The sequence below is a fragment of the Poecilia mexicana genome, unplaced genomic scaffold (genome assembly GCF_051168715.1).
Source record: "Poecilia mexicana isolate PSO_F unplaced genomic scaffold, ASM5116871v1 scaffold_5, whole genome shotgun sequence".
NCBI lineage: Eukaryota > Metazoa > Chordata > Actinopteri > Cyprinodontiformes > Poeciliidae > Poecilia > Poecilia mexicana.
This window is the reverse complement of record NW_028263374.1, coordinates 23919261-23942298: the sequence shown is the minus strand read 5'-3', so window position 1 is coordinate 23942298 and position 23038 is coordinate 23919261. Positions and strand designations below refer to the sequence as shown.

The window sequence follows — 23038 nt, the reverse complement described above, 5'->3', positions numbered from 1 at the left end:
TCAGGCAAACAAAAAAATCTTTAGGGTAACGTTACAGTCGACGGACACTGAATCTTGTAATCCATTGAGGAATTCTTGCTTCTTTTTTAGAGGTGTAACGAATGTGAAGCTACGTCATTGGTCACATTTTCACATTCAAATTCTGTGAACAATAAATTCATGCTTCTTGTAATTCCCTTCAGTATCGCCATTATTTCTATGCCAGCTGTGTGAGCTTCAGAATAGCTTTGAAAAGAAAATTACTTCAGAGTGAAGGTGTTCTAGTTCTCGTAGGAGACAATAGAGTGTGAAAAGCATTTACCACAACAAAAACACACCGATAAATGTGCTGTCTGGCAGTATAAATAAAAAGGCAAACAACAAAAAGGTTTCTGAGAGCAGCAGGGTGAGGGGGAAACAGAAATGCGACAAAGAAAAAAAAAAAAAAAAAAAAGAGTCAAGCATTTGCCAAGATGCATCTCGCCTCAGTCAGAAAATGCCAACTGTGACTAAACTCCAAACAGAGATCTAAATCACAGCAGCTGAAAATTCTTTTGAGACGATATACATTGTACTTTATTTATGTTTTAAATGAAAATGGCTAAATTGTTTTATTTTGAGAAATCAAAATAAACTAACAAAACCAATATGATCAATTTTAGGCAAAATATTCAGTCAGAGCACAGATACAGATAGAAAAATAATCATGGTGCAATAAATTAACAGTGTGTTACAAAACAAAATGTTAAGGAATCCAGCAGGTACATTTTGTTCCGATTGCTCTGTAAATTGCAGACTAAACATTGCCATGTTGTAAAAAGAACTAGGTCTTTAAAGATTTTCTCTGTTTTCTCTCAAAGTCACACTTAAATATTTTATAATTTCATTTAAAGAAAATAGTATCCAAATAAACTTAGTTCAAATTGTATAAAAACCTGAAGCAGACCAAAAGATTTCAAACAATATTGCTGACATCCATCTGTCTGGTAATAAAACCATTTTTAAGGTTTCACAAAGCAAACCACATCAAAAGCAATGATCCACAAATTGAGAAAACAGGAACAAGTGCTGAGCTTTTCCCTCATGGCTGCTCTACTAAAGTTACTCCAAGGGTTCATCAGTTACTCACCCATGCAGCATAAAAATAACCAAGAATGTTTAAAGCGCTGCTGTCATCTGCCTTAGTTGAGGTCATTGTCTATCATTACAATACTTTATCTCACATGTTTCATGATTTAAAACATGTAGGTGTGACGGGTAAAACAGAAGAAATTAACATTTCTTCACAGCACTGCATCAGGTAAAACTGAATATAGAAGTAAACAAGTGAGCTAAATATTTGCGTGGTTAGATATGGTTGAAATGTTGTGATAAAGTATGTTCACACAGATACTGCAGTTACTGTATACAAACATGTTAAGGTTTGACCCAGTTTAGTTGAGGACTGACAGTTTCACACACCAGAAACATGATCAGCAGAGTTACAACGTCCCCATTCTGAGGCAGACGTCAGGTTTACAACAGGAAAACCTCTGACAGACATGAAAACTGAAAAAAATATATAAATAAATGCAATCCACAGTGCATAAAACACGCTTTCAATGAGGGGGAAAAAAATAAAAATTTCTTGAGCATGAGTCTATACGACAATTTATTATTTGTGGGGAAATTCACATAACCCATCAGCATTTATGAGATACTTCACAGTATGAGGTCTGCGAGTAATTGGTATTCTAAGATGAAGTGCCGTTTCATGACAGCATTTTTGAAAGCAGGTTAGAAACTCTTCACTTTTAAGGGAATAAGTGAAAGATCAATGAGACTATTATTGAGTCGGCTCGGTGTTTAAAATGAACGTGTTAGAACCATCATAGCGACGATATTTGGTCATTTTCACAATAGACATAATGGTGATTTTCTTGGTAACATACACAAACAAAACTGTACCCATTTGTGAAGAAATTAATATCCGACTCATCTATATGAAAACTTATTTCAATTCAGTATTGGGTATCAAGTCTTGAATGTACATAAAAAAAAGTATATATTTTTTTTAAAAAGTGTCTATATAAACCTATATTTTTGTTTTGTTTTTGACATGTTTTCAAGCTTCAAAAAACTTTTGACTGCAAGTCAAAAAGTTACTTATTTATCCAACAGTGTTCTGCTAAAAGAATCAGAGACCAGCTTCAAAGGATTACTGTAAACCATGGCGTGTCGTCTGATTATATTCTTCTGTGGCACTGAAGCAGAAATCTTTCAGAACCTCAGCTAAAATGTAACGGGCATATTTTACTATAAAACCCAAACAGATTATTTCAATTGGCTTAGCTTAGTGACCCCGCAATACTATTTTAAATTGATCTTAAAGGACTTTATAACTCTGCATATAAAAAGTGAGAAACAAAAACAGACTGCATTTTGAATTATGTACTTTTCTCAATAAGTGCGGACTCCTGGTTTGGTGTCTGGGGCCTGGTTGAAGGGATTTGTTGGACCTGAAGATTCATCCTGCTGGTCGATGGACTGATATGTGTCTCTATTTCGAGATACAGTTGGGAAACCTGCAGAGAAACATCAGAAACATTCAACACCGACTTACATTGTGAAATGCAGCATTTTTAAACACTTTGAAGCCATACAGCTTTGTGAACGCCATGCACATTTATTTTACAGATCTTTTCTTTTCCCCCTCATCTGAGGCGTCTCGACTATTACCCTGAAAAACCAGCCTGTCACAGGAATGTTAGTCAGGCGCAGATTCATCCCATATTCTCAAGTTATCCCTCCTTTCAGAACCGTTTGATAAAATGTGTGTACTGCGGTTATTTTGAGAAAGGCAACCACTTCAGTAAGCTGTGGCCTGAGATTTTGTATTGTAGCGGTGTGTCGCTAGCAAGTCAAATAATTTGGTTTTCAGCGGAAACGGCTTCACAGGTTCTTTATATCAGATGTTAACATGCTTTACAGTGACTTCTGGAAAGGCACACGATTTTATGCGACGCTTTGCAACCGAAAGCGTTGGCTCCACCATGGCCAGAATACCAATGATGTTTCCATGGAAGTTCAAAATGCTGTATAACCGTATGCAAGCAAGACTAACTGTGACAAACTTGCACATTTAAATACTAATTTAATAAGAAGTTATTTTTTATTTCAGAGGGGTAGTATAGAATAAGAAGACTGGAAAAGCATCTCATGTAAATAAAATATTTTATGTATAAATTAGACCTTTTCTGTCTTTAATTCTGTCCCATTTTGGAAAGTGCAACATCATTGTGCACTGATTTAAATACACAAAGAGATAAATTGGGTATCTGGAGACTGCAATTTCAGATAAAAGATGCATAACATGCAAACTTGAATACACAATGAACAACAACAATAAAAAAAATTAATAAATAAAACATGCAGCATGCAAACCACAAGGCATCCAAGTATGGGATGTTAATGAGGAGCTACTGATGAAAATTTACCAAACTAGACTCACAGAAATACGTGACTGCATAGTTAAGCATAAATAGTCCAAGTAGCAGTACTAAAATTCAAAAGAAATGCAACCAAAAGGAAAACCCTGCACTTTTCTTTTGTGTCCTTGATCAGGTGAGAAAAGACAAAAAAAAAAAAAATTACATATATTGCAAAGAGTCTCACAAAATTGTTGTGAAAAAATATAAAACAATTTTTGGAAATATAAAGTCTTTTGTGTCCTGTCAGTCTATTAGTTATCTTACTTCTTGGGTGAAAGGGTAGGGAATAGGATGATTTGGAAAGAGAAATAGTAATAAAGGAAGAAGCCAGGTCTCAGTAGCGGCGGCCAAAAAAGGCACTGTCTGCACTGTCCGTAGTGCACCGACTGTCCACAGAGGTCTCAAAGTCTGAGAGAGAAGAAATCAGCGGTAAAAAGATGAGGAGAGAAGACATAAATGATAAAAACAAACTGGTGTAACAGAGAAACAAATAACATGCAACAAAACAGATTCAAGCTGACAAACTACAAAATACATCTGAAGGAATTACATTTACAAAGCTAGATGCAAGATTTTACTGATTTTCCCTCTTTTGTTAGCCATTGATGTTTGAAAAAGAATGCATGTTTCAACAAAAAGGTTATTTTCCTCTATGCTTGACTTTTTTTCTAAAGATAAAAAAAAACAAACAAACACATTAGAGTGTGATAGCCAGTCGGAAATACTGGTAAAAATAAAAATCAGAGCTTCAATGTGCTGCAAAGACAATATGCATGAGAAGGACAGCATAGAAGATTAGGCTAATTTATAATAAATGGGTCCTTGGAAGCAGATGCACATAAAGCTTCTCTGTATTTCAGTTCATTAAAAATAAATTGACTTAAAGTGGAGGTCTGTCTTGAAGTGCGAGTTAATAAATCTTCAAATTCCTTTCGGGGAAAAAAAAAAAATAAATAAATTAAAGCAAGGACGTTGTCCCCTCCCGCTTAATATAAGGATGCATTTATAATGTTGGTGTATGTGAGAAAACGCCACCAGTTTTAGATTTTATTTCACAGCGAGTTTCTGACTAAAGAATCAAAGCAGGACACTAAATGCACTTTCAAAGCAAACCAGTCACTGGGTTCTTAAACTCTTATAGACAGAAGTATCTCATAGACAACATAACATCACAAAATGTTTTTCTAGAGAATTCAAAACCTAGAAAATCCATCCTAATCTGTCTGGAGCTGACCTACTGTTTCTAGTGCCTTAAATGCCACACAACAAGCATCTCTGCTAAAACCATGATGGCTACAGAATGATCAAGGAACATCAGGCTCATTCTCACATCAAAACTAACAGGAGATAACTTCAGTAAGAGAAAAAAAATATATCAAAACATCCATCTGCAGTAGCCTCTCTAGACATTTAATCCTGGGAGGGTCACAGGAGGTCTGGTGCCCATCTCCAGTGGTTATTGGTTCAGAGGTGGGGCATAAACACTGTACAGGTCACCAGTCCATCAGAGGGCAACATAGAGCTATGCAGGGCAGACACCACACAGACACACATCTACCAACTAGAGACAGAGAATTAACATATTACTGGGAGAAAACCAATGTACCTGCAGGGAGAACATACAAACTCCACAGAAAAAAAAAAAATCCAGCTGAGATCTTAACTCAGGCCCTTCATTCTCCACAGGTAACAGAACCTGGCAGTGTCGGCACCTGATAGATTCCCACATTTCAAAGGGAAGACCTCTCACAGCAGTACAATCCAAAGACAAATTAAGACATGTAATACTACCGCAGCTCCCCAGTAAGTATAAGGGTACTGAACTGAGTGATGTGAAGTCCAGACACATGCCTTGTGCAATAAAACACAGCCCTCTGTAGGCAAGTTCATGCTGAATGCTATTGTAGTGATGATACAACTCTATAGTCTTATATTGTTGATAAATTTAGCAGCACATCATATCATTAATAATGGTCACAATAACAATAAGCAATTGTTATTGTGAGCTAAAATCCATGACTCAACAAAATGTGTTCTTCAGAATACCCTTTTAATCTTCTTTGTGCATTTATGCAAAAATAAAGAATAAAACAGAAACCTAAAAACTTCTAAAGAATTCTCACTTTCAAAAGTTTAACAATATTGTTTTGGTAAGGGGACTTTTTAAACCATTCGAAGCATTTTACCCTATGAGTCACTGTAATTCCATCTTGCAGCCCTTTTAGGCTGTAAATGCAGAGATAATTTTCGCTCATAAAAACATTCATACACTAACACATTCATTATCTTGCTGAAATACACTTTAGCACTGAACGGATAAAGCTGCTTTATACCTTCCTCATAAACTGCCAACCCGCTTGCCTACACAGTCAGTCCTTATGACCGAGCAGAAAATGGACACTTTTATTGGTCCGTCAGTTTGAGACCAAATTACTGACAGTTCAGATTTTTTTTTATTTAAGAAATAAAAAGATGAACTTAATGGGCAATCAAAATTCAGAGATCGTCAACAGCCCAATTCAGCAATCCATTTCCTGTCACCCCCATTGTCTGGTTTCCATCACGGTCAGTAGTGTAAAGCCCGCAATGCAATCAGACACCAATTAAACTGCTCACAGTCAGAGAGTAACATTAGCTGCTTTCATCAGTCACAACAACATCTAATGAGTGCTCCCTGCTGTGCAAAGTAAAACCATAAAAAGACCAGATTCATCAATATTCAATTATCTCTCCCAGAGCAAAGAGATACGTTTCATCAACTGCCGTTTTGAGTTGCATTGAAAAACAATTAGTGCCACAACCCCGACCTCCTAGTTTGTTCTTTTATTACCATTTTTTCTCTTCTCACAACAGAAAGCACTCCAGTCAGGAAAGATTATTTTTACCAATAAATAAATAAAACTACTAGAGACATGTGAACAGATAAGCATTTCCAAGGATTTCCATACCCATCATGACTTGCTGAGTTTTAAAATGAAACGGCTCATAGCTGAACGGTTTAGGCCAACAAATCAATGGCACCAACTAATGGATTAGAAAAATGTGTCTTCCATCTCACCAGCAGTTACTCATCTGTTTCTTTGTCAAAAAAAAAGAAATTAACTCGACACTCATAATGACACAAATCTTTTTTCGTGAATCAGGACTGAGCCATTTCTGTTCAGAATATAGATAGTTAATTTCACCCTCTGTGATGGCCTTATGTTCATGAAGTACAATCCCATTTTCAAAGTGACTCAGATTTATGAGCCGAGTAGAGCTGCAGCTCGGCCATCTCAGTGCAAAGAAAAAATGTCATGTGGTTGTAACTAATAAGCAAGATGTGGACTCATTTACTGGTTGTTTGAAGCAAAGTTTTCCCACAAAGAGCAGTTTTCAGTTGAACGGAGCAAAAGTAAATAAAAAAAAAGGTAAGAAGAGTTGGAGTTGTTTAAAATTTGAACCAATACAAAAACTACAAATATGTTTAGAAGCATTTAAAATTCAGTTATTGTCAAATGGTTTCTCATTTTTCATTCTCAAAAGTCTGCAAGCTCATTCTATCAGCATATTTAACTTTGGTTCTTACCGAAGTTGACGTTGTAATCTCCTCCTCGTTCACGGTACATTTGGTAGACAAAGAAACAGGAAACGGGTTTAAGCAGCAGGCTGAGGATAGCCATGCCAGCAGAAAAGCCAGATACAGCCACAAGTAGCTGCGGTGGATAAAAGATCCCAAAATGGACAATGTCGGTCAGTATCGTGACAGCCAGTCCCATAAGAAACTGTAATGACAGGATAAAAAAAAAACAGAACAGAACAGGTTAATGGAGTAGCTCTTCAAAAGTTGAAGACTGAAAACACAAAGTCAGGAGTGCCATGTTCTGATCAGTCAAGCCAAGATACAGGAGTGAGGGAACAAAATGACCAGTCCAGCTGATTATGAATAAAAAGAGTTACATTTTGGACAACAGTAAGCTGCTCAATTGCTTTTTATGGCAAGCCTGGTGTTTAAAGCTGATTTGGTTCTGAACTTGCAAATTCATCCCAACTTTTTTCCTCCCAGAATAACAGAGATTAGAATCAAAATTAGGCCACAAAACTAATTTAATCAGGATCCTCAGAAATAATATTTACAGATTTGAATCAGTTTAGAAAACAAAAATTTTAGAAATTGCTTTTCTAAAAATGTTTTGGAAAAAAAAAGTGTTGCTTCTCTTCCAAGTGTAGTAGTAGAGTCAAATTGGTTTAATATATTTTCAAACTGGTATTTGTGTTCATTTGTTTGTGTTTTTTTTTAATTAAAAACATATATATATATATATATCTTCAGTTAAGCACATCTTAGCAACAAATCAGTTCGAAATGCTTTAAACCATAATACAAACCATTTATGAAACAAGCAATAAACATTAAATTTAATTACATTTCATACAAAAATACATCAAATTTGATTATCAATGTTCAAGTTATTATGAATCAAAAGCAGATCTAAACAGCTGGGGTTTGATTTAAAGGTACTTGTGTTTCGACTGGTTTTCAGTTTCCAGATTAGTGGAACTGAATGTGACTTCTCCATGTTTGGTTTTGTTCTGAGGATGCAGAGCAGAACCAGAAAACCCGAGTGGTCTGGAAGGTTGATCCTACAACAGATCTTTAATGTGATTTGGTGCCAAGCAGTTCAGTAATTCGTAAACTAACAGAAGCATCTTAACGTCCATTCTCTGAGCTACAGAGTCAGTGTAAGAACTTTAAAACTGGGGTGGTGTGCTCTACTTTCCAAGTCAAAATAGTTTAATTCTTGATTAAATAAATAATGGCCTACCATTTTTTGTTGACTCTGAATGAAATCAGCTAAAACGGGGGAACCATTTGATGAACTATTTGCCTTCAACCACTGTAAAGAATGTTTTCACTTTTCTACAAACTCAGCAATCCTCACTTTAAATAAAGAAACCCCTTAAAGTAGCATTTTAAAAGACATATAATTAATAACTGGCTGTCTGATTAAATAAATGACCTTGACTTTGCAGAATAAGGGCTTGAGTTAAAAGTTTCTTGCTCATCAGTTTTCCTTCTTAAAGATGCATTCAGGGTACAACTCTCCCATGGTTCCATCTCACTTAAAAAAAGTTTCAAAAGTTCTGCTAAGAGTTTACAGAAATTAAAACTTTGCCACATCCAGAGGTTAGAAAGTCTTTTCTTGGCTTTAGTAACCTAAACCCCAGAATGTTGCTTTGATCAATGAGATTGTCACATTTCAGAATTTATTTCTGATTCATTCACAGAGAAAGTCATTTTTGCCTTGAACAGCTTAGGTAAAATAATGGGAAAAATATTTCCTTTGTCAGAAAAGAAATATTTTCTGCATGAATTTTTTATTAAACTAATGCAGCTAAGTTTGTGGAATAATTGCGGCATCTGTTCCAATTCTCCAGAGAACAGAGGATAATTGTGTTTGGGAAAAGGGAACATCTAATTAAGTCCTCATTGCTTTTAGTTACAACTCTATAAATTCTTTGTTACATAATTTTCAACAAAAAACATCAGAGAAAGCATGTACTTTGAAGAGACAACATAAGGTATGAGGACAGAGTTACGGCTCATTAGTCTAAAAAGAAAACCTAAATCAAAAGTTCAACATCAGAACATTAGAAGAAAAGTATTTTCTCCCTGTGATGTACTGAATTGGAAATGATCAGACATTCAATGAGAAGGGAAGGACATTCTTTCAAAGAGATATTCATAGAACCCCTCAGCATCCAAACTGGTTAGTTTGGATATGCAGGGTCTATTGTTAGACTTCTGCATGTGTCACATGATAGCAAGACAACTTTTAGAAGAAGAAGAGAAAAAAAAAGTAAGTCACCATGAGAACAGCATCAATGGAGTCCCTCTGTGCAATCGCCCACACTCCAACTGCTAAAATACTGAAGTTACTCCATGCATAAGATAAGGGAAGGAGGCCCAGGACGCCCATGCTGCCCCTGAAACAATAGCATATTTTTAAAATATATAATTCACAAAATATTCTCATTTGACATACTCTCCAGGAGTTTATACACAAGTAAGTGTGGTATGTGTAAGAGTTAGGCTAAGACAAGAGAGAAAGTGTGTATGTGTGCTCAGATGAGAGAAATTCCTCAGATGTATGAAAAAAAAAAAAAAAAGAGCTCACACTCACCACACAGTAAGCAACCAGTGTGCCAGCACTATCGCCTGGAACAGAGAAGAACATCCTAAAGATTTTCCCCTTTTATAGGCATTCAGGTAATTTAAAAAATATTTAATAAGGAAGAAAACACCACAATAATGAAGAATAAAAGAAAAATTGCATGCATGCTGTTTTCAGCTACAATAAGCAGGAAATTCCAGGAGTAAATTTGAAATGTGTGATCAGTTGTATCTGACTGGGTTCAAAGATATCGTTTTCACATGTTTAATCATCTCGGACAGAATAAGAAAAAAAAAGATGAGATTAGAATTTCTGATCTTGAAAGCTTAATTTTGTCATAATCTTTTTCTGTTATGACTTGTGCTGATGCTAAACACAAGTGTCAAAATTGACTACATATTTGCCAGCTGTGAGAATCTACAATGCATTTATTCTCAACATGATTCTTTTCTGCCCTAACAAAATCCCTGGCTCTGTTTCTTAATCAGGGGAAGTTGGTTGCCACACAGTGGAATTACCTATGAGAACTGTGACACATGAAATTTATCGTTAGCCGTTGCTTAAAACTAGTCGAAACACAACATTTTTATAGTATAAGCCATTGACAACAATTGAAAAACTCACCTTTAAGTTTATTGCAGGGATTTCCATAATAATGTTGAGTTTTTTGATCAAAAGCAGCACCTCCACACTTTATGGTTCAGTGTTTCAACTTGTTGAAAGGCCACATGAAAAATGCTGCAGTTGTTCCTCTTTCTCAAACTTCTGTGCAAACTCCTCCTCCACTTTAACTGAACTTGCAAACACAAACCATGTGACAGCAGCCTGACTGCTTCCCATGTGATGCCCTCCCCTCCTCCTGTTCCTGCTGCTTCCACTACAGATCCCAGGAGAATCCGCTTCAGTCACAGCTCCACTTCTGTCTCTTAAAGAGGTTCGCCATGATTGATCAGGAATCTAGCATGTCTGTTTCCCAATTAAAATGGCAAATAGGAACATTTATGTTTCTTTGCTATGCAATTCTTAGGAATACAATTCTTGGCAGCTCCTATAATACCTCAGAACATGATAATATGATAATATTCAAACTAAATATTGGTTTAATTTTTATAGATACATTTTATATAACTGCAGACTTGAAGGACATTAAATGCAGAAAGCAAAACGCTAGAGGGGTGTTTATGCCAAGGACTATAATCGCTGATGTGGTTCAGGTTTGCTAATTAGGTGACGAAACCTGGCGTGAAAACAAAACAGGAACCAACTCAGCTGAATGTACCGCTGTTGACATCTGCAAAATGCAACAGGAAACAAAACTACTTTAATGGCTTAAGCCAAACTGTCTTCTAAAATGCAGATAAATAATTTGAACCTATTTGTAATGCAAAAAAAAAAAGTAAACCAACCAAATGCTTTTTATTGAAATTTAAAATTATACATCAACACCAAGTGGCACATACGTGGGAAAGGAAAGGAAAAGATGCATGGTTTCAAACATTCCCCAAGGTCTAACACATATTTCTAATATCTGTCTTCAAAATTTTGATATAACAAATAACATTTTGGAATGCCATAATTGCAAATTAATATATATTCCTAGTGTCATGAGTTGACACTTTGCATGCCATGTGTAGCTTGTTGGATCATGCCTCTTTGCAGCATACGCTGTCATCTGACAGAAATTAAAGCACAAAATATGCTAAAGGTCACAGAGAGTAATTGAAGAACAGATGAGAAAGACAGAAAGGAAACATGGATTTATTGCAACTGCTATTGCCATTTCAACATTTACAAAATACCCTTGAATAATAATCTAACATTTGTAACCCTGGAAAGTACTTTAGTCTAAGTCATTCCATTGTGACTCTGTCTATAAGTTTAGTGTCGTGTTCAGATGGAAATTGAACTTTCTCTCTGGTCTCAACTAAATTTCCGCCTCTTCAAGCTTTTCTGATAGCATTACCCGGTGCTAAACTGCATCCATCTTCCATCAACTCTGTCCCTGCTAAAGAAAAGCATCTTCAAAGAATCTCCAAAACATGATGGTCCCAGTTATAGGAGTGGTAAACAAATAGCTATCCTGTCAGCAAAATCTCCCACCTGATTGGTGGATCTCTTCAACTCATCCAGAGTTATGTAGAGTCTTGTGGCTGCTGGTTAATTGCTTAGATTAACAACTATGTGTTGGTTGGCTTCTAGGTTTGCCATATTCTTCCCATTTTTGTATGATGAAATGATCAATATTTGTGAGTTATATAAATCTTGGGAAATTGGTTTTCCAACATAACTATGCTTTAAGTTTCAATACACCTGACCTTTCTGGTGTTTTTTGATCTTCATGCTGTTTGTTCTTTCATAAACGTTAATACATTAACATGCCACACTTTTCAGATGTACTGTATATTTCAAGAAATAAAAAACATGCATTATCCCCCCCTTTGTTTTTTTTTACAATTACCGAAGGGATGATTAATGATAGATGAACAGTCAAATAATCATCTCCGTCTCTCAAATTGACAAATGAGTGAACCAAAAGTCCATTGTTCAGTCTAGAAAAAAACAAACAAAAAAAAAGGTTTAAAAAAAATGATAAAGTCAAAGTTTAAAATCTAATAGCAATCCTTAGATGGTATTCTAGTTTGAAGTTACTGGCAAAATATTGTTGAACAAAAAGTCACATGTATGAACATGAAGTCCTAAATTACATTAAAATAATTCAATGTTTTGTTTTAGAAGAGTAAATGCAAATTAACACCAAGTTCTTCATTTTCTTGGTGAAACTGGTTTTTCTTTTCTTGCTACTAATAGTCATGAGACATTTCTTCAGCATTGCCAGAATTCAGGTCTGGGCAACACGTGGTATGGAGTTTGAATTGATATAAAATGTACTCTTCACTGCTTTCATTCAAACATCAAATCCTTTCTGAGCAACTTTCTCATCTTCAGATTTTAGTAGGCTCCCAACAGTGCTGCTCTGAAATCTCCAGACAAACTGAGCTTTTTTGTTGAATATATATCCTTTTGAACATAGTATATATTCTGGCTCGCTGTGTTTTCTTCATAGTGCTTTACTGGCATATATTTACTCAACACATCCACTGCATTATTTAAAGTGTTATTATGGGTGACACATAAGTCATGCTAAAGTTAGATTAATGGAGCAGCAGCATCTGGAAGTAGACACATTCACATAAATCAGATATAAATCAGGTTTTAAAGCATCTTTAAAAAGGTTCATTCCTTAGGAGTAAAAGTCTGCAGTGACAATAGAAATAGTTTCTTCCATTATGAAAAAGTTAAGATTAAATTAAATTGGTTTTGTAAAGGCAAACACACCATAGTTGATTTTTGTTTCCAGATTTTTAATTTTCCTCTGAGGTAAAGACTAGCCATGAATATTCAAAGGGTTTTCATCTCTTGAAGGAAAGCTATAATCCTTCATTCTGTGAGCTAAATAACATTGTGGCTGTTTTATCTCTGTTGAAAGTCAGCAATGTATAGTGGTTTAAACTTTAACATTCTCTAAAACTGCACTACCAAAAAATGTACGCATCTGTGTAAACTGTCATATTTTAAAGTAAATTGCCACATAGTAATATGCAAACTGTAACATTTTCCATTTGCTAATTGATGGAAAGGATCAACCCTGAACCTCAACATGAATTATGTGGGCATCAGCAGCAGACCTTTAAAATGCTAATGTAATATGCACTTCTGCTGACCTTTTTCTGTAGTTTTAATCAGGCCCAGTCCTGTCGCCTCTGCCCTGTTTACCTAAATAGAGTTGATCTTTTGTGTGCAGCAGTCAAGGCAGATGGTCTATGCACCGTCCTCTGTGACCCCGGGGCCCAGGTCACCTCTGAAACCACATGACAGCTCATGACTCTGTTGTTGCTGACCACATAAATATTCTTGTAAAATTAACTTGCATGTAAAATTACATTTAATATTTAACTCGTTGTGCTGAATGGGTGACGCCTATTTTGAGTTTTAAAGCGTAATGTTGCAACAGAGGATATTTTACTCAGGTAAAACCTTTAATGTTAATCATACTTATTACTTGATTTGTTGAAAAAGATGTAGGTTAAGATGAACAGTTTTATGTAAAATACTTTTTTACTACTTCACCTCAGTATGTTTTCACCTTGAGCTGGGAAACTACGGTTTAAAGTAACAGCTGTTCAAATAAGTACATTTCAAATATGATTAAATGTTTTTCTACTGCAGAAATCTCTTTACATCTAGGATTTACTCCACTAATTTGACTGTTGTTATGTTTGAGGTGACTATACCCTTCAAAGTCTATAGTTTTCTGACTCATAATTTTTCAACAGTATAGTGCCCAACAGAAGTATGACTCCTAAGTGAACAATTTTTACATTTTGTCAGAATGTTAAAGTATTTTACTGTGATTTCATTTTTCTTTTCATTGATCAATTCAAAGCAACATAATTCTGGAATGTGGAAATGAAATGATACAAGACTATCAAGAATTTTGAACATTCTTTTCTCTGATACCCCTAAATAAAGACCTGTGAAAACCAACTGGCTTCAAAAGGTAGGTAAACTCGTTAACATATTTGCAATCCACAATTCTCCCCTGTATGAAGATTTTGCAAGACATAGGAATAGCCAATAAGTTCTTTTTGCTACAGGCCATGCATGAGGTTACACAAATGTGTTAAAGAAAGTGTCCTAGTTAAACTCAAAAGTTAGTCAGTTGCATATTTTGAACCCAGAAGAGCAATAGTTCTTACGTTAAATTGCTAATATTTGCAATAATCTCAAGTAACTCAGATTTCCATGGAAGACTTGTGGAAGGGAACACGATTAGTAGTTGAACCAAATGAACCAGATCACTTTTAAAGGGCCATTTTGTTGAACAAAGACATAAAAGATATAACAGTTATATTCTTCTAATAAAACAGTGGCATTTTTAAATCCACTTTGTGACTGACATACATAATATTACAGTGAGGGAGCATCAGAAATAAAATGATAATTTTGTGAGCCTCAATTTGATGTACAGTCTTAGCAGTAGTACTTCAGTTCAGTTCAATTATGTAACAAGAACTTTTTAAATATGAAAATCCAGATTTGTTTTTTCCAATTTGCATATGCAGCTAAAGAAATTCTGTTCGTGAGCAATTTTTTTTTAAATCCATTGTCACTACATAGGAAAAGATACATTACACACAGTTTCTTAGCAACTGTTTAATCATGAAAAGTGAAAAACAGAAATTATAGACAAATATATGCAAATACAGAATAAATACAAAAGAAATATTAGGACATGGATGACATTAGACTGAAAAGTAAAACAGTATCATTGTTTATTCAAGTACCATTAGGAAACTTTGAGCTGTGGCATAATTTTTAGAACATCCTTGGCATTTAGATCAGCCTTATATTCATTTATCAGACCAATTGAAAAATAGTATTTATGACTAACATGGTAAACCTGCTCAACATGTTGGCCACAAGCTAAAAACAAACAAACAAAAAAAAAACATTCCAGGTTTTTAAAACATACTCCAGTGAGTGATTGTTTATTGGGTTTAAAGTAATCCAACTTGCAGACGTTGAACTCTAAAGAAATTAAACCAGTATTGTAAACTGGTTTACAATACCCTATACAGGATCCAGTATAGGATTGTTGCTAAAATTAAAAACAAACTCAAATTTTGCATGACAGACAACACCAAAGTCAATCAACATCTAAAAACTGTGACAATTACTAATTTACCTTGGTGAATCGGATTGAATTTGATCAATCAAATGACATGAAAACAGCAAGACATTTTCAAACAACCAGTGGGCTTGGTACATTTTGTAAAGAGTCTTGTTGTAGAAACCTTTTTAAAATAAATTTTTAGAGTAAAACCAGGTGCTTAAAGATGCTGACTTGCTGGGACAGGGCACACAGATTATCCCCTAATGAAACATTAAAGGATTTTTAATTAGCTGCTACTTTGATATAAAGGCCCAGATGTTCTTGTCCAATCAGCTAACATTTGCAGATTGATTTGATTTAAAAAAAAAAGACAGCAAGGGATCATCTTTAAGCACTTAGTATTTTAGAAGTGTCATGGCTGTACTGTTGTATTGACATAGTCACATGTTTCTTCTCCATGCTTATTCCTCTCTCATCTTCATATGGTGATGAAGCCTCCTTGGTCATTGCTGACTGACTCTGGGACGACGCACCGGCCCCTCCTCCTGGTCACACGTCTCTTCCGATGAAATTTAGCATAACAACGGAATCCTGAAAGATATATTCATAAAGCACCTTTGCTCAAATCTAAATGTAAGATTACAGAAACATTGTGAGGAAACTTTCAGTATTCATTCATGAGAGTTGAGGAACGCTCCTGATTGGTCTAGCCCAAGAAAACACAGAGAAACACAGGATGGTGGACAAGCAATGATGCATGCACACATGGCACTTTGCAATATAACGTAACTACTCAACCAAACATGCATGTTTTGTACTGTGAGAGGAAGCCGGGGTGTCGGCAAAGAACCAATGCATACATATGGAGAACAATCAAACTCCGTGCAGTAAGACCCCTGGCTGGGACTCAAACCCCAAGACCTTGGATGAAGTTGGATAAAATATCTAAAAACCCACATATTGTGCCCAAATCTACAGAAATTCAAGAACTGATAGAAGCTGTATTTTGACATTGATCAATCAGGAAAGGGTTACACAGCAGGCTTTGGGAGTCTAGGAAATCACAGTGACAGGTCTCATTCACAAATGGAGAAAAGACGGAACAGTAATTGACTCATGTTTATTTTAAAAGTAAACCATTCTATTCAGCAGCTGTAATTCTGTTTCACAGAATAATTTAGCATGTTTGAGGTAACTTTAGTCTAATTCTTTTGGAATTATTCATAACGAAATTGAAATGGTGATTTAAGTCAACAATTAAAAACAATCAAAATCACATCTACTATGACTGGATCTACTTACCTTCCTCACACATGCAATCATCGTAACATTTGTTGTTCAGGCCCCTGTTGTGAGGTTTGCACTCATGTTGTCTCAGGTCACAACAGGAACCTGATGCACAAGAAACACAGAGATTATAACATGAAAATGAATACACAGACAGTTTGGATTGCTACAAGGGTGATCTAAAAGATGTTTATTTTGGAGTGATGAAATAATTTGTTGAGTTAAGTGATGTGTGAATTCTATAATCAAATTCTATCTAATTAAGGAGTTATGTTCACACTGACCTGGAAGACAGTCCAGATGGTGGTCACATGGCTCAATTGCATCCACATCTGCTGTCAAATTTCCACTGCTGAGGTTTTTACTCCGTCTCTTGTCTGCAGCAGGAAAATCATTTCAACACAACAGATTTATTTTAAACAAAACTGATCAAAGAGGTTGTAACTATGGCAATTATCTTTTCTTCACGGTTTTTAAAATTTATTTCCATGGTTTTAAGAAGACATAATTAATCCGTCTTCTAATCTCAGGGTACAACTTCAGTGACCCCAGACACTTACCAACCTAAAAAGTGCCTTTATTTTGTAATAAGATATCATAATTGTTTATCTAAAATCTGTAATAGAGGTTTTTCATAAGCTATTTCAGCTCTTTAGCTGAATTATGAATTTGTCTTTCTTCTTAATTAAGAGGGCATGTTTCTTTAAAAGCCAGATAATTGTTTTCATGGCATGCTACTCATGCTGTATGTTCTGTTTTAAAACATTGAGTGGAATTCAATGGTTTAGATTTTAAAAACTTCTTTTTCGACTATTCTTAGAGTTCTGGCACCCCATAAATCTAACTCAAATTAGATTCTTCATTTTAAGTGACTTTTCCAAAAATTGGACTGCAAAGCTTTGATTTCACAGGTGATAACAAAACTGCACTACAAACCATGACCAAAGATTTAAACTCTGTGCTTATATCAGAAACTAATGTGACAATTATGTTCAAATAATTGATTATTTGAGTTGTAAAATCAATGCCTATTGTAAAACCCATGTGTGTTTTAGCCCTACTATGACATCTAAAATTAAATAATTGTATTACAAATCTGTTAGAAAAATTGTCCAGGAGGTTGGCTTTGTAATCAGACAGACCATGTGCTTAACAAGATTCCCCCCGTCAATTAAAAATCTTTAATAAACCTGCATTACAGTGACTTTATGAACCTTTCTTTCTGGAAGATGGCCAGGAATCCACAGGCTTCATATCTTCATAATCCGTCCAGTCAAAGAGCGTCATGTCCAACGTGGGCATCACCTCTCCTTGACCTTGTCCAGACTTCTGAAAGTCAAACTTAAATTGAAACTGCAAAGTCACAGTATTTCAGAGGAATCATTATCATTAAGTCTCACACGGATTTTGTGCAAAGAAACAAATAACATGCAGATGAACAAGTAACTGAATCTTCTTTTCGATTAAAAACTGGAACCACAAAATAAAGTTCATACAGTGAGTGGTGTAAGTAACACACTAGAGACAGTTTCTTCAGTCTTTACCCAGCAGCAATAAGTTAAAAGAGTTTGCAGGTAAATGCATTAATGCTGTTCTTATTGCAACATTTTTGTTGTGACCAGCAGCAGTGATGCATCAGTGATTCATAAACTACCCTGAAAGGACAACAGAGACAGCAGCTAAGCTTCAGAAAACAATCGATTGGTAGCAGAGAAAACGTCTGCCCACAGACCAGCATACAAATAAACTTTGCACTGCTTATGTGTTTTAAATGCACTGCTTAGAGACTGAACCTTATAGAACATTAACCACAACTGCATACTTCATCTGTTTTTATTATGCAACAGCAGAGACTAAGTCCGGCATGAAGTGCTTCAGGAGCAGAGCTTGTGTCCTTTGTAACATTTACAAAGCACTAGATGATAGTGAAGGATTAAACAATACAATATGCCCCCATTAGGGCTCCAGTTTTAAAAGCAATATCTCAGATTAAAAATTAACGATCTCTCTTTCACCTTGCTGTTTGAATTTTTTTTAATCTTCGGCGTGAGTCATGTTTTTATTTAAGTGGAAGTGCTTTCAAATTTAAATATTCTTCCTTTAGTGAAATAAAAATATTCAGATGAGAAATTTGTGTCACTTCGGCAAAAACAAATCCCCACAGTCATTTCCTGAGCTCTTCTATTTTGCAATAAAAGCCATGAAAAATATTTCCAGATTCAATTCCCTCATGGAAAACAAATGCCTCACAGTGTAATTCAGTCAGCAGGACTTTGAGATGTTTCAGATGAAATACTTTAAACAGTAAACCCCCCTGGTGAAACAAGATCCATACTTTTCTTCAGCCTCTGTAAATAGCCTGTTGGAAATATCAATTAGCAGGAGGTACCTGCTTCTGTACAGCTGCTCTTTAAACCTTGAATAAAAAGTGGATCAAGTGCTAATTAAAAGTATCTTGCTTCTTGCTCACACCTGTGAACACTGGTCTTCCTAGAGTTTTTTAGCCTTTCATAGTACGAAAATATTTAATGACTCATTTTTTTTATTTTTTTTAAAGAAAAAGTTATCTTCTTGGATGTCAGCACCTGTTTCAAGACATTAAACCCTGTGAATTATTTATGTGGTGTACTGGATTTTCAAAAGTTTAGAAATGTGCTTGTAATCTTTTCCAGCCTAATAGATTTTTTATTTTGTTATTTTGGTTCTTGTCTGCTCTTGGTTTTTCTATAACTTGAGAAATGATGGGTTTTTTGGCAATCTTGTACCCTTCTTGTAGCACTCTACAAATGGCCTTTCTGCAAGAAGAAAGAAATTGTTGAAAGAATCTCACAGTTATAAATTCTCCAACAAACAGTGTAGGGGACACAGGAGACATTTGGTCAGATGAGATTATACTGCAAATTCAACTATGTGGCCATATAAAATAATCTATGTTGAGAGAAACTAACAAACACACCATTTCCATGATGAAACATGGTAGTGGCAGCATCATGAATGCAGCAGGGACTGGGAGATTGGTTAATATGAAAGCTGATAAAGTTGAATACAGAGCAATATTCAGAGAAATTACAAAAATCTCTAACGCTATCAATTCTCCTCCAGACATACAACTGGTGGGAACTGTTCACCTTCTCTGAACGTACCATCGGGGCTACAATGCAAAGCACAGTAAGACATTAAAATTGCCAAGGATGTAAATACAAATGAGAACTTCTACCAAAACTTGAAACGCACTACCTATTTAATCTCATTGAGCTTGAACTAATTAGTGAGGAAAAACTGACATACATTTTTGGATCCTGGATGTGCAAAGTTATGGAGACATATTGCAAAAGACTTGCAGCTGCGCTTTCAAGAATGTGGTTCTACAAAGCAACATTGTAGAACCACAATGTGGAACCACATTGTGGTACACTTCAGGAAATGAAGTGTCTTACTTCATTTCCTGCAGAAATGAAGTAAGACACTTTACATTTTTTTACACTACTCTATACATTACTGTGTGTGTGTTCCTCACATAAAATTCAAATAAAGTAGGCTGAAGTTTGTGTTTGTACAGTTAAGGGTGAGAAAAATAATTTTGCAAAGCACTATGAAAAAAAAATTGAATAGTTGGATTTCTACAGAGATCTGAAGGAGAAATGGGGCTTATCAAGTGGCTCTTTGTGTTATGTTGTCTGTCATCGCTTCCAAGACTTATACTGCATAGTTGATGCAGTATAACTCTTAGTTTTATAATTTAATTGGTTCTAAGAAATCAATTTTCTCTTTTACACTTCAGCCAAAGATGGGCGCATAATTAGCTTCATGCCCAGAAATGGACAGATCTTATTGAAAACATGTATGTCTCATTCTGGGTGGATGTGACAGGTGGTCAATGTCGGCCTCTGCACCCTGCAGTTTCTCCAGAGCACAAGCCCATAATAGAAGTAAAAAGCCGGAATGGTGGTGACACAAGGACAAAAAGGTGCTCACAGAAAACATGCTCTTGAACTCAGAGACCCAGCAGTCCGGTACTATTACAATGAATATGGTCATACCTCTCAAACACACTACAACTAAGAGCCGAGAGAGGTTGGATTGCTGGAGGACATTTTTCACCAGCAGCGTTCAGCTTCACAATTTCTTTTCTAAGATGAGCTAAGAGGTTTGGAGCAGCATAACTGCAGCAATGGGGCCCCATTTTCATTCCATTTCCCTGGCACACTGGAGTCACACTGAGGTACAGGAGACACAGCCTTTAATAAGCACTCCAGTTCTGCTGAGGTTACCTGGGGTTTGGCAGAGCCAGGGGGAAGCGTTGGGGGATGCTCGTTCGTCGCCGTGGTAACCATGGAGGAGTCAGAGTCAAAGAGGCTGTCAATGGGGGAGGGGGGTTCACTGGGTGGGGTCACGCCAAGGAAGGGGGATGTAGATGGTGAGGATGAAGAAGGGGGAGGATCCTCGAATTGGTCTCTGTCCTTGAACGCAGAGCTGGCCTCAGGCCCTGAGGGAAACCCTGACAAGATGGAAAAACCGTTGCTTTGTTTTGAATCTGAACAAAATCTACAAGAGCATACTCGGATCGCTTTTGTATTTTTTCATAACAATTCCTATTTTACTTTGCGATGCTTTTTTCGTACAGATGTTGTTTTCAAAAATGTTTCCTCATGAACATTATTATTGCCGATCATCCCAAAGTCATGCAGACATTTAATCCCCAAATTATTCATAAGATGGGCAGATTTAGGTTTAATGAAAACCTCTCCTGTTTCTTTAGGTTGGAAATAATCTTAATGTTTTATAAAAGCCACTCCTGACTTGAATTTGATAGCGAATCTGTGGAGGAAGATATATACATGCTGCACGACAAACAAATTAAAGTTTCAGAATTCTGAGTTAACTAAACAATTTTCTTTAAAATTAAAAATCCAAAATGTCACTAAATGAAATGTTTTTCTGTCTCTTTAATCTGTCATGACATCACAAACTTATATTATGTACATTTGATAATAAACTCCATGGACTTATTGGTTTCCTTTAGAGCTTAAGCTCCACACAGCTCTTTTGTTTGAGTAAAGGTGAATTAAATGATAATGAGGACAAATACCTTTTATGCGGTAGATTATTAGACCTTTAATTATAATAGAGTTTACCTTTTCTGTGACATTTTAGGCTATAATGAACCTGCAGCTTGTAATAACTAACTAACATTAAACATATTTTATTTGAGAATTATAGCAATATTTAACATCAATGTTAAGTTTTGCTGTTGGTCCAGAACTGAAAATGGTTCAACTCAAAGTTCTGTTTAAACACTTGACCTGAACTTGTGCAAATCTCACCTTTTTTGTGTCGCACCTTGTCTCGTCGACTCCCTTGCTTCTTGTTCTCAAAAAGGTGCCTGTGTCCACTCCCATGGCCTCTTCCCTTGCGTGTTCCTACGAGCTGGTTTTCCTGGTTCTTGCTTTCCTGGTTCTGGGATGAGCTCTTTGCACCCTGTCGAGCTCTGTCCCTGCTTGGGCCCATTTCAACTCTCACTGGGTTCAGGCCCTCCAGGCCCGTCTCCTCATCATCAAGCCTGGGCAGAGGATGCAGGCCCCTGTGAGAGAGGATTCCAGCTTCGCCTTTAGCGTAGCGGCTCCTCTGGCTCCCGTGCCCCCTGCGATCTCTGCCATAGCTTTGGCTCTGCAGAACTTGACCAGGGTACTGTAGGGCATTACTGCTACCTGCTGAGATTTGTGCCTTTCTCCTCTTGCCATGTGGAGCAGCAGGATCAGCACCTTGTGACACAGCCAGGATGGTAAACAGGAACACCAGCAGCAGACTCCAGTAGAATGCCATTTTCTCTCCAACACGGCGCCACCTGCTGAGAGATGAAAACACATCTAAGTACTGCTCATTTTCTATTTTTTTTAATGAAATGTAAATTACCTAGAAGTTCTTAAGCACAAGCAGACTCCATCATGTTAACATTTTTACTGAGGTTTCAACGGTACCTTTGCTTTTAGTAATTTGTTTTCACCTTTACATAGAGTTTGGTCATTTTTAGCCTTAAAAACATACTTCGATATGGTTAGACAACCATAATTTTATTTTTCACTTCAAGAACATAGATGAATCAAAATTTTTCGTTAAGCTTTTGTGCTTCATGTTCGGCACCTTGTCCTTTTTTCGGAACAAATGGAGCATCTACAGCCGGGCATTTTGTACTGCCAGTTCATCGGTTTGCACTGGTTATTAAGAGGTTTTCCATTTGCTTTGACAACGAACAATTTTGGCTTTTTCTTTTTTTTTTTACAGAAAAGAAAATTTGTTTTATGACATCAATATGAGTTGGAGGTGGTCTAAAGTTGACTTGGTTTGCTCAAAGGTGCTAATGTGTCAAACTGAATAAGAAACAACCAGACCAAACAGCAATCAGGTTTAAAGTAAATAGAAATAGGGTGTAATTCAAAGCCTAAGAATATTATATAATTAAATATGTGTAAAAAA

The 23038-nt window shown here is 36.0% G+C and overlaps 2 protein-coding genes across 3 annotated transcripts; both read right to left on the bottom strand.

The window, feature by feature from the left end:
• Window positions 1-443: 443 nt before the first annotated feature.
• agtrap (angiotensin II receptor associated protein) lies at window positions 444-10717 on the bottom strand. 2 transcript variants are annotated; one of them, XM_014985209.2, is made up of 5 exons: window positions 10228-10696; window positions 9613-9647; window positions 9298-9415; window positions 7018-7213; window positions 444-2543 (listed from the first exon to the last, which is right to left on the bottom strand). In XM_014985209.2, the coding sequence occupies exons 1-5, from the start codon at window positions 10252-10254 to the stop codon at window positions 2419-2421; spliced, it is 501 nt and encodes a 166-aa protein (XP_014840695.2). In that variant the 5' UTR covers window positions 10255-10696; the 3' UTR covers window positions 444-2418. The 2 variants fall into 2 exon arrangements, with proteins under 2 accessions (XP_014840695.2, XP_014840696.2); XM_014985210.2 differs by lacking the exon at window positions 444-2543 and adding an exon at window positions 2553-3857 and having other exon boundaries at window positions 10228-10717.
• Window positions 10718-14919: 4202 nt separating this feature from the next.
• draxina (dorsal inhibitory axon guidance protein a) lies at window positions 14920-22406 on the bottom strand. The gene is made up of 6 exons (XM_088006026.1): window positions 21889-22406; window positions 20836-21062; window positions 17779-17905; window positions 16849-16941; window positions 16580-16669; window positions 14920-15868 (listed from the first exon to the last, which is right to left on the bottom strand). The coding sequence occupies exons 1-6, from the start codon at window positions 22385-22387 to the stop codon at window positions 15756-15758; spliced, it is 1149 nt and encodes a 382-aa protein (XP_087862152.1). The 5' UTR covers window positions 22388-22406; the 3' UTR covers window positions 14920-15755.
• Between the last annotated feature and the right edge of the window lie 632 nt (window positions 22407-23038).

Bases quoted from the DNA above. Each gene is read 5' to 3' on its own strand.
- agtrap (XM_014985209.2), bottom strand. From the start codon at position 10,254: ATGGAAATCCCTGCAATAAACTTAAAG. The intron at 9,648-10,227 runs GTGAGTTTTTCA...TCTCTGTTCCAG, and splicing joins TCCCTGCAATAAACTTAAAG to GCGATAGTGCTGGCACACTG. The intron at 7,214-9,297 runs GTGACTTACTTT...CTGTCATTACAG, and splicing joins CCATTGATGCTGTTCTCATG to TTTCTTATGGGACTGGCTGT.
- draxina (XM_088006026.1), bottom strand. From the start codon at position 22,387: ATGGCATTCTACTGGAGTCTGCTGCTGGTGTTCCTGTTTACCATCCTG. The intron at 17,906-20,835 runs GTAACCTCAGCA...TTTCAATTTAAG, and splicing joins CTGGCTCTGCCAAACCCCAG to TTTGACTTTCAGAAGTCTGG. The intron at 16,670-16,848 runs GTCAGTGTGAAC...CTTGTGCATCAG, and splicing joins CCATCTGGACTGTCTTCCAG to GTTCCTGTTGTGACCTGAGA.